Source organism: Squalius cephalus (genome assembly GCF_949319135.1).
Source record: "Squalius cephalus genome assembly, chromosome: 16".
In the NCBI taxonomy this organism is placed as follows: Eukaryota; Metazoa; Chordata; class Actinopteri; order Cypriniformes; family Leuciscidae; genus Squalius; species Squalius cephalus.
Genome location: NC_137137.1, coordinates 551,081 through 565,000, shown reverse-complemented (window position 1 = coordinate 565,000; position 13,920 = coordinate 551,081). Strand labels below are relative to the sequence as shown.

Below are 13,920 nucleotides of genomic sequence, written 5' to 3'. Positions count from 1 at the left end.
ACGTTTGAGCATCGATATCGCCAGAACACATGCACGTATAGGGATCTTAGTTCGGTTCGGAACGCATGTGATTCGCGGATTAAATGCAAGTTTACCCATCATGAAAGTTTAATATTGGCATGTGTTTTTAAGTCCTGTCAGATTAAACATCAAGCGCAAGAACAAGCGCACACGGAGCCTTGGATCTGAGCATTCGTCTTGAAATGATAGCAGCCTAATATACCCACAGCTGTGTGTTAATCAAACCAGAGAAGAGGAGGAGAAACCACTTCTATAGCTTTAACACGGATCAGTTGCAGCATCTCTCCCCTGAGAACCAGACCTGAAGTGATGTGCACCCCCGCGTACACTTATATATCTGTAGAACACTAACAGAAAGGCATTAATAACTGAAAGTTTTACAAACATTCAATCCCATCACAATATGCATACCATTCCCAACAGTGAGCAAGTTAAAGACAAAGTAAAGAGAAAGAAAAGAAGAAAAAAAGAGAGAAAGGAGAGTAGGGGAGAAGGAGGTTTTCCAATTATAAAAACCAAAATCTTCCAATAAGGAGAACAAATATACACTGCTTTAGGACTTCATCTCTCTCAATGTCTCCAAATATACTAGAAATTCCTCCTTAAAAACAATAGTCATGTTCAGTACATACATTTGTGTGTGTAAGATTTCAGCAAAAGCAACACATTATTTATTACATAAGATAACTTTTTATCCTTAATTAACAAACCAAACTTAACAGTTTATTCCAAACTACACTGAAAAACAAGTGTTCAACCGTTTCTATCTCTGACTTGCATATTTGACATACATTTAACAAAAATAGTTTCAGAGTAAAACTTTGTGTCAAAATTAATTAATTAATAATAAGAAAAACAAAATCTGAAAAAAAAGAAAAGAAATGTATAATATGAAAAAGAAAATGAAAATAAATAGACAAAATAGAGAATTGAGTATCTATTCTACATAAAACATTAAATCTATATATATATAAAAATCAAAAATTTTAAAGTGCACCTTTTTACATTTAGGATTAACTTTAGGATTAACGTGAAACGAAAGGAATGAAAGGCATCTCATTACCAGTGTGTGTAACTCCTCATCATTCCCGCTCACTCCCCTCGGCCGTGTTTTTAGCACAGAAACAGGTCTTTCTCTGGTTCAACAACTTTACCTGTTTACCTCTCCTGTAAAACAGAGCTGCTAAATTACTCATCGGCCCTCTGGAGGCGGACGAGTCCAAACAAAGCAGAGTTTTTCACTCCGAGTCTAAAAATAAGCCGATGCTAAAGGTTTCCAGCGGCTCGTAGCCCCGCGGCCCTTAACCTTTCCCAAAGTTGTAGATGAAATGTCAGCTGGAGACCCTCAGGTATAAGTTAGCCGGATAACCAGACAGCAGCACCATATGAATCACTGTCATTCTAAATGTAGAATCAGCAATTCTGGACTCGTCCTATCCGGAAACGTGAAGCCCAGGAAGAGCCGCTCCAGGAGCTTCGCTATTGATTTTCTTCCCAAACAAAGAGACTTTTGCGAATACATGATACATCATAATCTTGTAATTTGTACCTTTGCGTCAAGCGGGGAAACGCAACAGCGACGTGGATCTGTGCGTAAACACGTGTGGCGGATTTAGGGACCGATTCACGGGAACGGATCAAACGTCTGGAAGAAACTTCAGGAGCTTTAATGCAATGTTTCCATAAACGTGATTGTGACTGTAAACTGTATAATGGATCTTTGTCTCGTGCATGTAATTTCACTCGGATCAATACTTCATTTCTTTAAGGCAAGACACTACAGGTGAACAGGGTTTGATAATTCCACAGGTCATTATTCACAAGTTTTCAGAAAAGCGCTGATTAAATATGCAAATGAGGCATTATCTAATTAAATATGCAGTCCTTTGCATACATTTCAAGAACAGAAATCTGAACATAGGTTCAAAATTCTAGTTTGATTTCGTCGACACACTGTAAAAAACACTGGGTTAAAAACAACCCAATATGGGTTAAAAATAGAACAGAACACATGTTGGGTTAATTTAACCCAGCACACTGGATTGATTCATTTTTACTACCGTACTAGCTTTTTCTTTTTTACTTCATACATTAATAAATGTTTACAGATTAACTTAAATCCTCTAACCTCTTTAAAAAATAATACCCCACACCATCACTGGTTTGCATGATAATTCATTATTTTTATCATATTTTACTAAATAGCATATTTTATATAGTTTTGAATACATATTGCATACATTTAAGCTTGTTTAGCAAATATTAGAAGTAAAAATTAAACATTTAGAAGTAATTCAAGCGTTACACAAAAACTACCCAAACATTGTGTTGTTACGCCTGACCCAGGAGCTGGGTAACATAGACACTACCCAAACACTGAGAAAACAACCCAGAAAATTGACCCAGAAGACTCAACCCAGGATTTGCATATTAGAGTTTTTAAAGATTTTTAATGTCTGATGTCATTAATGTCCAATAACGCACGGTCTGATGTCATTAATGTCCAATAACGTCGTTAATGTCCAATAACGCACGGTCTGATGTCGTTAATTGTCCAATAACGCACGGTCTGATGTCGTTAATGTCCAATAACGCACGGCCTGATGTCGTTAATGTTCAATAACGCACGGCCTTATGTCGTTAATGTCCAATAACGCACCGTCTGATGTCGTTAATGTTCAATAACGCACCGTCTGATGTCATTAATGTTCAATAACGCACGGTCTGATGTCGTTAATTGTCCAATAACGCACGGTCTGATGTCGTTAATGTTCAATAACGCACAGCCTGATGTCGTTAATGTTCAATAACGCACGGCCTGATGTCGTTAATGTCCAATAACGCACGGTCTGATGTCGTTAATTGTCCAATAACGCACGGCCTGATGTCGTTAATGTTCAATAACGCACGGCCTTATGTCGTTAATGTCCAATAACGCACGGTCTGATGTCGTTAATGTTCAATAACGCACCGTCTGATGTCATTAATGTTCAATAACGCACGGTCTGATGTCGTTAATTGTCCAATAACGCACGGTCTGATGTCGTTAATGTCCAATAACGCACAGCCTGATGTCGTTAATGTTCAATAACGCACGGCCTGATGTCGTTAATGTCCAATAACGCACCGTCTGATGTCGTTAATGTTCAATAACGCACCGTCTGATGTCATTAATGTTCAATAACGCACCGTCTGATGTCATTAATGTTCAACAACGCACGGTCTGATGTCATTACTGTTCAATAACGCACGGTCTGATGTCATTAATGTTCAATAACGCACGGTCTGATGTCATTAATGTTCAATAACGCACGGTCTGATGTCATTACTGTTCAACAACGCACGGTCTGATGTCATTACTGTTCAATAACGCACGGTCTGATGTCATTAATGTCCAATAGCGCACCGTCTGATGTCATTAATGTCCAATAACGCACCGTCTGATGTCATTAATGTTCAATAACGCACCGTCTGATGTCGTTAATGTTCAATAACGCACCGTCTGATGTCGTTAATGTCCAATAACGCACGGTCTGATGTCATTAATGTTCAATAACGCACGGTCTGATGTCATTAATGTTCAATAACGCACGGTCTGATGTCATTACTGTTCAACAACGCACGGTCTGATGTCATTACTGTTCAATAACGCACGGTCTGATGTCATTAATGTCCAATAGCGCACCGTCTGATGTCATTAATGTCCAATAACGCACCGTCTGATGTCATTAATGTTCAATAACGCACCGTCTGATGTCGTTAATGTTTAATAACGCACCGTCTGATGTCGTTAATGCTCAATAACGCACCGTCTGATGTCGTTAATGCTCAATAACGCACGGTCTGATGTCATTAATGTCCAATAGCGCACGGTCTGATGTCGTTAATGTCCAATAACGCACGGTCTGATGTCATTAATGTTCAATAACGCACGGTCTGATGTCATTAATGTTCAATAACGCACCGTCTGATGTCATTAATGTTCAACAACGCACGGTCTGATGTCATTAATGTTCAATAACGCACCGTCTGATGTCATTAATGTTCAATAACGCACCGTCTGATGTCATTAATGTTCAATAACGCACCATCTGATGTCATTAATGTTCAATAACGCACCGTCTGATGTCATTAATGTTCAATAACGCACGGTCTGATGTCGTTAATGCTCAATAACGCACCGTCTGATGTCATTAATGTTCAATAACGCACCGTCTGATGTCATTAATGTTCAATAACGCACCATCTGATGTCATTAATGTTCAATAACGCACCGTCTGATGTCATTAATGTTCAATAACGCACGGTCTGATGTCGTTAATGCTCAATAACGCACGGTCTGATGTCGTTAATGTTCAATAATGCACGGCCTGATGTCGTTAATGTTCAATAACGCACCGTCTGATGTCATTAATGTTCAACAACGCACCGTCTGATGTCATTAATGTCCAATAGCGCACCGTCTGATGTCATTAATGTTCAACAACGCACCGTCTGATGTCATAAATGTTCAACAACGCACGGTCTGATGTCATTAACGTTCAACAACGCACGCTCTGATGTCATTAATGTTCAACAACGCACCGTCTGATGTCATTAATGTTCAATAACGCACCATCTGATGTCATTAATGTTCAATAACGCCTGGCCTGATGTCATTAATGTTCAACAACGCACGGTCTGATGTCATTAATGTTCAACAACGCACGCTCTGATGTCATTAATGTTCAACAACGCACCGTCTGATGTCATTAATGTTCAACAACGCACGCTCTGATGTCGTTAATGTTCAACAACGCACCGTCTGATGTCGTTAATGTCCAATAACGCACGGTCTGATGTCATTAATGTTCAATAACGCACGGTCTGATGTCATTAATGTTCAATAACGCACCGTCTGATGTCATTAATGTTCAACAACGCACGGTCTGATGTCATTAATGTTCAATAACGCACCATCTGATGTCATTAATGTTCAATAACGCACCGTCTGATGTCATTAATGTTCAATAACGCACCATCTGATGTCATTAATGTTCAATAACGCACCGTCTGATGTCATTAATGTTCAATAATGCACGGCCTGATGTCGTTAATGTTCAATAACGCACCGTCTGATGTCATTAATGTTCAACAACGCACCGTCTGATGTCATTAATGTCCAATAGCGCACCGTCTGATGTCATTAATGTTCAACAACGCACCGTCTGATGTCATAAATGTTCAACAACGCACGGTCTGATGTCATTAACGTTCAACAACGCACGGTCTGATGTCATTAACGTTCAACAACGCACGGTCTGATGTCATTAATGTTCAACAACGCACGGTCTGATGTCATTAATGTTCAACAACGCACGGTCTGATGTCATTAATGTTCAACAACGCACGGTCTGATGTCATTAATGTTCAACAACGCACGCTCTGATGTCATTAATGTTCAATAACGCACCATCTGATGTCATTAATGTTCAATAACGCATGGCCTGATGTCATAAATGTACAATAACGCACCGTCTGATGTCAGACAGTCATGTGACACAGCCACGAGGCGCATCTGGTTTCTCTCTTTTCTCCCAGAATCCCCGGCGCTCGTGCCATGCTGCATCACACCCAGTTTGCCTCCCTGTTCCCGGACAGTCTGAAACACTTTTCCTGATCTCGTTCATCTTGATGGATTGTCAATATATGGATCGTCCTGCTCTCTAATTCAGTGAAAAAATCTAGTTTTCCATTAGTCTCTGCCGTTCTAATTTTCACTGCTGCTTTGCCACGTGTAATTATTAAAGGCAGATTCAAGAAAGCAATTACTGAACTCGGGTTTGTATCTTTGAAATCTTAATAAGCTGAAGAAGTTGTGCTGGGAGAGCAGATATATACGGCTCTCGGCTGTGGGATTCTGGGGGATTCTCTTTGAGACTCGCGCTGTTAAACAACACAAATCAAAGCGGATGAATAAAACTAAATATAATAATGATTTCCTTGCTTCACAATGTGAAGAACTACTTTCAATTATGACTCTCCCCAACGATAATCATCAATATCTGTTTAGCATGTGCGAGCTCTTTTGTGTTATTGAGGATGTCAATAAAGGAGTTTACAGAACAGGTCAAAGGTTAACAAAAGCATCATAGTCCTTACAATATAATGCTTTGTAATATTATCGAATAATTTGTGTTTAATAAAAACACAACCTGTAATCCAATGTCATGAAAGACAATAAGAAAATGTTAAAATCCAGCTTTTAATATTGTTTATGTGTCTATGTGGGGTTTTTAATACGCTTTAAGACAAAGCATGTGTAAGTTCATAAGTCGACAGCATTGCTGAGTATTTCCTCCTTAAAACTGCAGTGAACCAAAGACAGTCTCAAAAACACGCTTTGAAATCGCTGGTGTTTCTGACGTTTAATGAACGATGTATAAATTATGAAAAGATATGAAATGCTTCCCAGTTAAATAAAAAATATATTCGAAAAACAAACTACCTTGTAACCAATCAGATCAACGTGTGATCGTCAACCAGTGGATCTCTGAGCTGAGTGAGTGAGTGGAGGCGGGGCTCATTTGCATATTCATAGATCCGCAACATACTAAATGAGGCAAGGGTGTCAAGTTACATTCAAGATATTTTAAGGCATGAAGAATCTTTTTTCAAGGAAAAAAACATTTAAATATGTCATTTTGGTGATCAAAGATGAGCTTTAAGAGATATAATTATTGACTAAAGCGAGACTATAAATTCATGAAATTAATTTAAAAGTCTAAAAAAACTATTTTAAAATAAGTTGGAAAAGAGTCATTTTCGTTTTTTGATTTGATATTTCGGGCATTATGTAGAATAAATAGTAAAGTTCAGTGAATAATGCACTTAAATAACCAAAAAGAAGAAGTCTGGAATGTCGCAGCTTTAATTACGCAGCCAAAGTGGTTATTAAATAATGGATGACAAGATAACCTTTTAAACCTCACACTAGCTGGTGCGTGAAGCGTCATTTGGGACACAGCTTGAGTTTGTGAGCAGGGAAAATGTTAAAATATGTCATTTGGGTGATCAAAGATGAGTTTTAAGAGATAAAATCATTGACTAAAGTGGGACTTTAATATTAGAGGCAAAAAGAATAGTATCAGTGTACATATATGGGATAAAACTTAATTATATCCGCTTAGATGTTCATGCTGAAACGATAAAATCTGAATTTTAAAAGCCTCATCCAAACGCCAGTGGAATAACAGCATCGAACCATCATCTGTTTTATTGCTGACGGGTTTTTTCTCCGTTCGTAACGTAGCAAAGGGAAACTGTCAGGCTAGTTTCTGACACGCATTTACATTCTCCAATGACAAGTGACACCAGCAAAAGGCCACAGAAAACTGCTTATTGATCAGCGTAAAACTATTCAGGAGCAGATGAGGTTATAGCTAAACGAGGTTATAACTCCATTACATCGCGCCGCTGTGTTTCTGCGCCGCTAAAGACCTGCTGATTGGCTGGTAAAGATGTTGATGGGTCTCATCGTGGCTATTAACTTCTCACTGCGGTCATTCATAATCTCTTGCATACTAAACGCCCGGCGTGTCACGACGCATTTACGGGGTGAGGGATTGGAAAACGGCCAGCTAATGAAATGGGAAGAACTCACGGCCAAAGTCATTTGACACTGCCAGCGTTTCGCTGTCTCACAATTAAATGAATTCCCACTGCATTCTGACCTTTAGCACAACACAACAAAAGAAACCGCCAGGAATCTCTCATCAGCTGTTGAATCAAAGCAAAAGCGCCTCACATGTCCATAAATTAAAGTCCGGATCAAACGACTGAAAAGAGCAAACAGACTCTCTCAGGAAAAGCAGCAGAACTTCCTTTAGTCGCATTCATTGGGATTGACGGGAAGAAAATATATGAAATGCTTCCCAGTTAAACAAAAAATATATTCGAAAAACAACATTATTTTCTAAACATTCTAAACGTCCAGTTTTTTTTTTAAAGAACGTTTAGGAAACATTACATTGTATCATTCTTCAAACATTATGAACGTTACTTGTAATGTTCTCTGAATGTTCTGAAACAAGCTGCAACATAAAAAACGTTAGATGAAGTCCAACTAAAACGTTCAATGAACAATGCATAAATTATGAAAAGATATGAAATGCTTCCCAGTTAAATTAAAAATATATTCAAAAAACACTTCCCATTAAGTTATGAAAGCGTTATCTTCTCAACATTCAAAACATCCAGTTTTTTTAAACATTTAAGAATGTTGAGGAAACATTACATTGTATCATTCTTTAAACATTATGAACGTTACTTTTGAATGTTCTCTGAAACAAGTAGCAACATTTAAAAAACGTTAGACGAACGTCCAACTGAAACGTTTCAGAAAATCGTTCCATAAATGACGTTTTTGTGCTGATGTTTTGAGAACGTTATTAAAGACCAGAAAACTTTGAACAAACGTTTTATTAACGTTACCGGACGAACGTTTATGTTCATGTTCGCTGGGTCCTGTTCTTCTGAAAGAGAACATTTAAGAACGTTAAGGAAACATTACATTGTATCATTCTTCAAACATTATGAACGTTACTTGTAATGTTCTCTGAAACAAGTTGCAACATATAAAAAACGTTCAATGAACGTCCAACTAAAACGTTTAATGAACGATGTATAAATTATGAAAAGATATGAAATGCTTCCCAGTTAAATAAAAAATATATTCGAAAAACAACATTATTTTCTCAACATTCTAAACGTCCAGTTTGTTTAGGAAACATTACATTGTATCATTCTTCAAACATTATGGAAATGTTTCTTTTGAATGTGCTCTGAAACAAGTAGCAACATTTAAAAAACGTTAGACGAACGTCCAACTGAAACGTTTCAGAAAATCGTTCCGTGAATGACGTTTCTGTGCTGATGTTTTGAGAACGTTATTAAAGACCAGAAAACTTTGAACAAACGTTTTATTAACGTTACCGGGCGAACGTTTATGTTCATGTTCGCTGGGTCCTGTTTTTCTGGAAGCTACGCTATAATGCGGATGCCATAAACATCATGTGACAGTGGCTGTCAGAGTTCATTAAACGCTCGTCACATATGATAATGCAGTGCGGCGAGTCAGCAGCCTTGTGTGTGGCTGGAGATTCATTGATGAATGTCACATCGCCGATAGATTTATGTATGCAAATGAGCGGTCAATACTTCCACCGGCGCCTAAATGTACTGTAACGCTGGTTGTCCATGAGATCGTTCTCAGTCAAATATAATTAAGGGACACGAGCAGGACCAGACTCGGAATAACTACACTTTCTTTTCCCCTTCTTCCCTTGGTTCCAGTAAAGCTCGTCTGATGTCTTAAGGCAGTTTTCCATGAGCGTTTATGAGCGTCCCGTGATCATATTCCCTGAGTTTGCTTAAAGGGCCCCGCGGGACTTCACAAATTCAAAGCAAAGGTTGCAGTTTGAGTTTAATCATTAGGCCTCAGACAGAAAGTCAATTAGTGGAGATCAATATTTTTCAGAAACATTGAAATCAGGCGAGGGCACGACTGCCTCTATTAAAGAGCGCTAATGCATGCAAATACGCAATTAACAGAGCGGAGTGTGTGTTCACAAACACAGAACACAACGAGCCAGTCCACTGCCGATTCACTTCTGAACTAAACTGATCTAATGTCCTCTGTACAGCCGGATCTGAGTTAGTCTCATATTTGATGAAGTTTGCATCATTGATTCTGCTTTGAAACAATCTCTACTCCAGCGCTGTAGGAATAAAGCTGACTTGACTTGATTATACCAAGGAATAAAAGATTAAAAAGGTAATTTAGTTGTTTTTTTTATCACAATCTTGACTTTTGTTTTTCTCGCAACTGCAAGTTTGTTTCTTGCAATTCAGAATTTATAACTCAAAATTCAGAGTTATATCTTTCAATTCTGAGAAAAAAAGTCAGAATTGCAAGAAATAAATTCAGAATTGCGAGTTATAAACTCTGAATTTGCAGGAAAGTCATAATTGTGAGTTAGAAAGTCAGAATTGCAAGAAATAATCAGAATTGCGAGACAGAAAGTCACAATTACCTTTTTTGTTTTTTTATTCTGTGTTGGTAACAAGCTCCAATATCCTCCTGAGCCGTCGAGTGTAGTTTGCTCAGTGTGTGTATGTGTGTGTGTGTGTGTGTGTGTGTGAGCGCTTCAGACGTGAGCACCTGTTTAACCACGACCCTTATATTCAACACACCCTGAACAGAGTTTAATAGTCACCCGTGTTTATCCGCACTGAACGCCACACACTCCACATCTGATACACTGCAGCTTCATCTGCTCTGACCCTCACAAGAGAGAAACACACACACACACACACACACACACACACACACACACACACAACGGTCCAGCCGCACACATCATTCCTCCTGCCGCTGAAAATGAGCAGGCATTGGATTATAAAGAACCATCACAAACAGATAAGAGAAATGAATTAGCACCGGCCTTATCGCGCCGCTTGCCAACGCGATGGTGAACTTCAAATTTGCCAAATCAGGAATCGCGCGTGTGGAGCCGTTCCTCAAACGACCGCGCCGGCACTCCTCCTGGAAAACAGGAAGCGGGAAAAAACCCTGTAATTTTAGTTTTAAAACTGATATAGAGCTGTTCAACGATTAATCCCATCCAAAATAAAAGTTTGTTTACATAATATGTGTGTGTGTAGTGTATTATTTAATGCATTATGTAATTATTTTGTATATATAAATACACACACATGCATGAATATTTTTGAGAAATATTTGCATGTATATACTGTATATATATATTTATATTATATATAAATAGAAGTATTTTATATATAAATTTTTAAAAAATCTGAAATATATATATATGCATGTGTGTGTGTTTATATATACAAAATAATTATACACAGTGACAGTACACATATTGTAAACACAAACTTTTATTTTGGATGTGATTAATCGTTGCTCAGCACTACTGATCACAGTAACAGTTAATTAATATAAAATCATGGAATTGGAGAGATAAAAGCATGTGATATATCTGTGCCTAAATAAATACAGAGAGGAAATATAAAAAGGATCATATATTTCATTTGCAGTTATTACAGCACTGAGAGACATTCATCCCATGTTTCACCCAGAGAACTGAGACTCACATTTGCAAGATGATATTGTTTGCAGTCTGGCGTTCATGACAAACTGGTGTAATTTCATCGGTGTCGCAGCATGGCCTGATATTTGTTCCTTTCGGCTCCCAGATTTGAATCGCAGGGTCCCGAGGCCCTTCTCCTGACAGCACACAAATAATTACCGGCCGCTCTCTTCATTGGCTCTTATATTGCTCCTCTTATCTGAAGGCCTGCGGTGCGCTTGATCAAGTAAGGTCACCGTATTCTGACCATAACATAACATAACACTGCTATTTGGAGATACGATAAATAAAAGCCAGACAACGTTTTATCAGTTGTGTTTATATGTGTGTGTGTGTGTGTTTTTGCTACAAGTGTGCCTGAATTTCGAGATTCTCCACCAATGCAGATGATTTAAAGGCCATTTAATCTGAATTTAAATGCGATTTAAATTTTCAGTTCATCCTCTGACCTGCAGGGGGCGTGTTAGCGAGTGTAGTTTGATTATCATATTAAAAGGGTGTCTTTAATACCACAGTTTACATGTGTGTGTCAATTATTTGCGTTTTATTTATAGAAATGTACTTCCCTCACAAAATGGTCATCAGTAGGACTATGTTATCATTGACAAAACACGAAGTTTTATCAACAATAATCAGTAATCAAATGGAACACCTTCCCAGAGAACAGGGAACGTTATGTTAAGGTTTTCTTAAAGTTATGAACAAACGTTCGTCCAGTAACATTAATAGAACGTTCGTTCAACGTTATCTGGTCTTTAATAGTGTTCTCAAAACGTTAGCGTATACATCGTTCATAGAGCGTTTTTTTATTAAACGTTTTAGTTGGACGTTCGTCTAAAGTTTATTTAAATGTAGCCTACTTGTTTCAGAACGTTCAGAGAACATTCAAAAGTGACGTTCACAAAATGTTTTGATGAATCTGAAAATGGAACGTTCCCTTAACGTTCACATGACCAAGAAAAAAAAAAATTTTTAACTGAACGTTCTGAGAACATTCAGAAATTGATAATTAATATAATAAAAGGGTGTCTTTAATAATACCACAGTTTACATGTGTGTGTCAATTAATTGCTATTTATTTATAGAAATGTAGCCTACTTAAAACAAAATGGTCATCAGTATGTTATCATTGACAAAGCACGACGTTTTATCAACAATAATCAATAATCAAGTGCAACACCTTCCTAGCGAACAGGGAACGTTCTGGCAAGGTTCTCTCAATCGTTTTTTAAATGTTACTAATTGTTTTAGAACGTTTAGAGAACATTCAAACGTAACGTTCTATGTTTGAAGAATCAGAAAATGGAATGTTCCCTTAACGTTCACATGACCAAGACATAAAAACAAAATTAACTGAACGTTCTGAGAACATTCATAAAGAACGTGTTCATAACTTAATGGGAACGTTAGCAAAATTCTTAGAATGTATTTTTGTCAGTGTTATAGACACTACAAAGAGTCTAAAAAATACTAACAAACGACTGACAGTCTCGTTCTCAATCCGAATCAGCGCGAATTGGCCTTTATTTTTAGCATTAGGCTAAATATTAAATGAACAGTTTACTACAACACATCTCAAGCAGTTTGACTAACTGTCCCAAAATCTGCACAAGACTTCAATAATTCAGTAAACATTCGAGTTACATTCGACAACGCGCTACATTCGTGTCTACTTTTTTTAAAAGCAACAGTTTATTGAAAAATTACAATTCTGTCATCATTTACTCACCCTCGCCTCGTTCAAACCCTGTCCTTGTAAGGACAAAATACAGCAAGACATTTCTCAAAATATCTTCTTTTGTTTTCCACAGAAGAAAGTCAGAGAGTCACCAACAGAACCGTTGAAAACCTTCCCGCCGTTTCTCAAACTCGCACACGGAAGCCCGCAATATAAGAAAAATAAATCAGGCTTTGGTTAATCAAAATTATGAAATAAAAACTCAATTATGACATATTATATGCAAATAAAGATGTTCAGGTGTTTATTCAGGTTTGAAGGAACGATTTAAAAAAATTATAACTTGAGTCATAATTTCAATTTTATATTTTAATTTAGTATGTCATAATTTAGACTTCTGTCATAATTGTGACTTTTAAAGTCATAATTTTGATTTAGTAGGTATATTATCCTCATTCCGACTTATGTCATAATTATTTATGATTTACAAAACCATGATTTTTTTTTTCTTATGTGGCAGAAAATGGGCTGCCTTTAATGTGCATATTTAATCTGGAGCTCCTGAAATGAAATTCCTCTCCCTTCTCCTCCTTATATGGTCATGATGCGCTGCATTTCCGGCTATATGCAAATGACCCCATTAAAGGTGTTTGTTTATCATGATTTGAAAGGACAAAACTAAAATGTAACCATAAAAATGACAATGCATTATAATTATCAATTGAAATCCTTTAATAAATTTGATCACCTCAGAGTAACTGAATGATTCACACACAACAAAGATAAACAAATCAATGTCAACAACCCTTAATGATCCTTAAAATAGGATTAATTTTCTTTATGCAAAATGTTTTTTGCTCCCATATTTTGGTGGGAATCGCCCACAGACAGACAGAATTGTGGGATATAAACCCGCAATTACGAGAAAACTCCTGAATTGTGGGATATAAACTCGCAATTACGAGAAAACGCCTGAAATGAGGGATATAAACCCGCAATTACGAGAAAACGGCTGAATTGAGAGATATAAACTCGCAATTACGAGAAAACGCCTGAATTGAGGGA

General features: G+C 37.4%; 1 protein-coding gene across 3 annotated transcripts in view; it reads right to left on the bottom strand.

Moving 5' to 3' along the window:
- LOC307173467 (uncharacterized protein) overlaps positions 1 to 13,027 on the bottom strand; it is a 37,054-nt gene extending 24,027 nt beyond the window's left edge. For 2 of the 3 annotated variants that reach the window (XM_079896614.1, XM_079896615.1), the window contains exons 1-2: positions 12,907 to 13,027; positions 10,506 to 10,606 (exon numbers count right to left, since the gene is read on the bottom strand). In XM_079896614.1, the coding sequence (XP_079752740.1) occupies positions 10,506 to 10,606; positions 12,907 to 12,957 (152 nt within the window). In that variant the 5' untranslated portion in view covers positions 12,958 to 13,027. Of the gene's footprint in view, positions 1 to 10,501; positions 10,607 to 11,181; positions 11,315 to 12,906 lie in introns of all 3 variants that reach the window. The other variant, XR_013823857.1, reaches the window with a different exon arrangement.
- Positions 13,028 to 13,920: the final 893 nt, after the last annotated feature.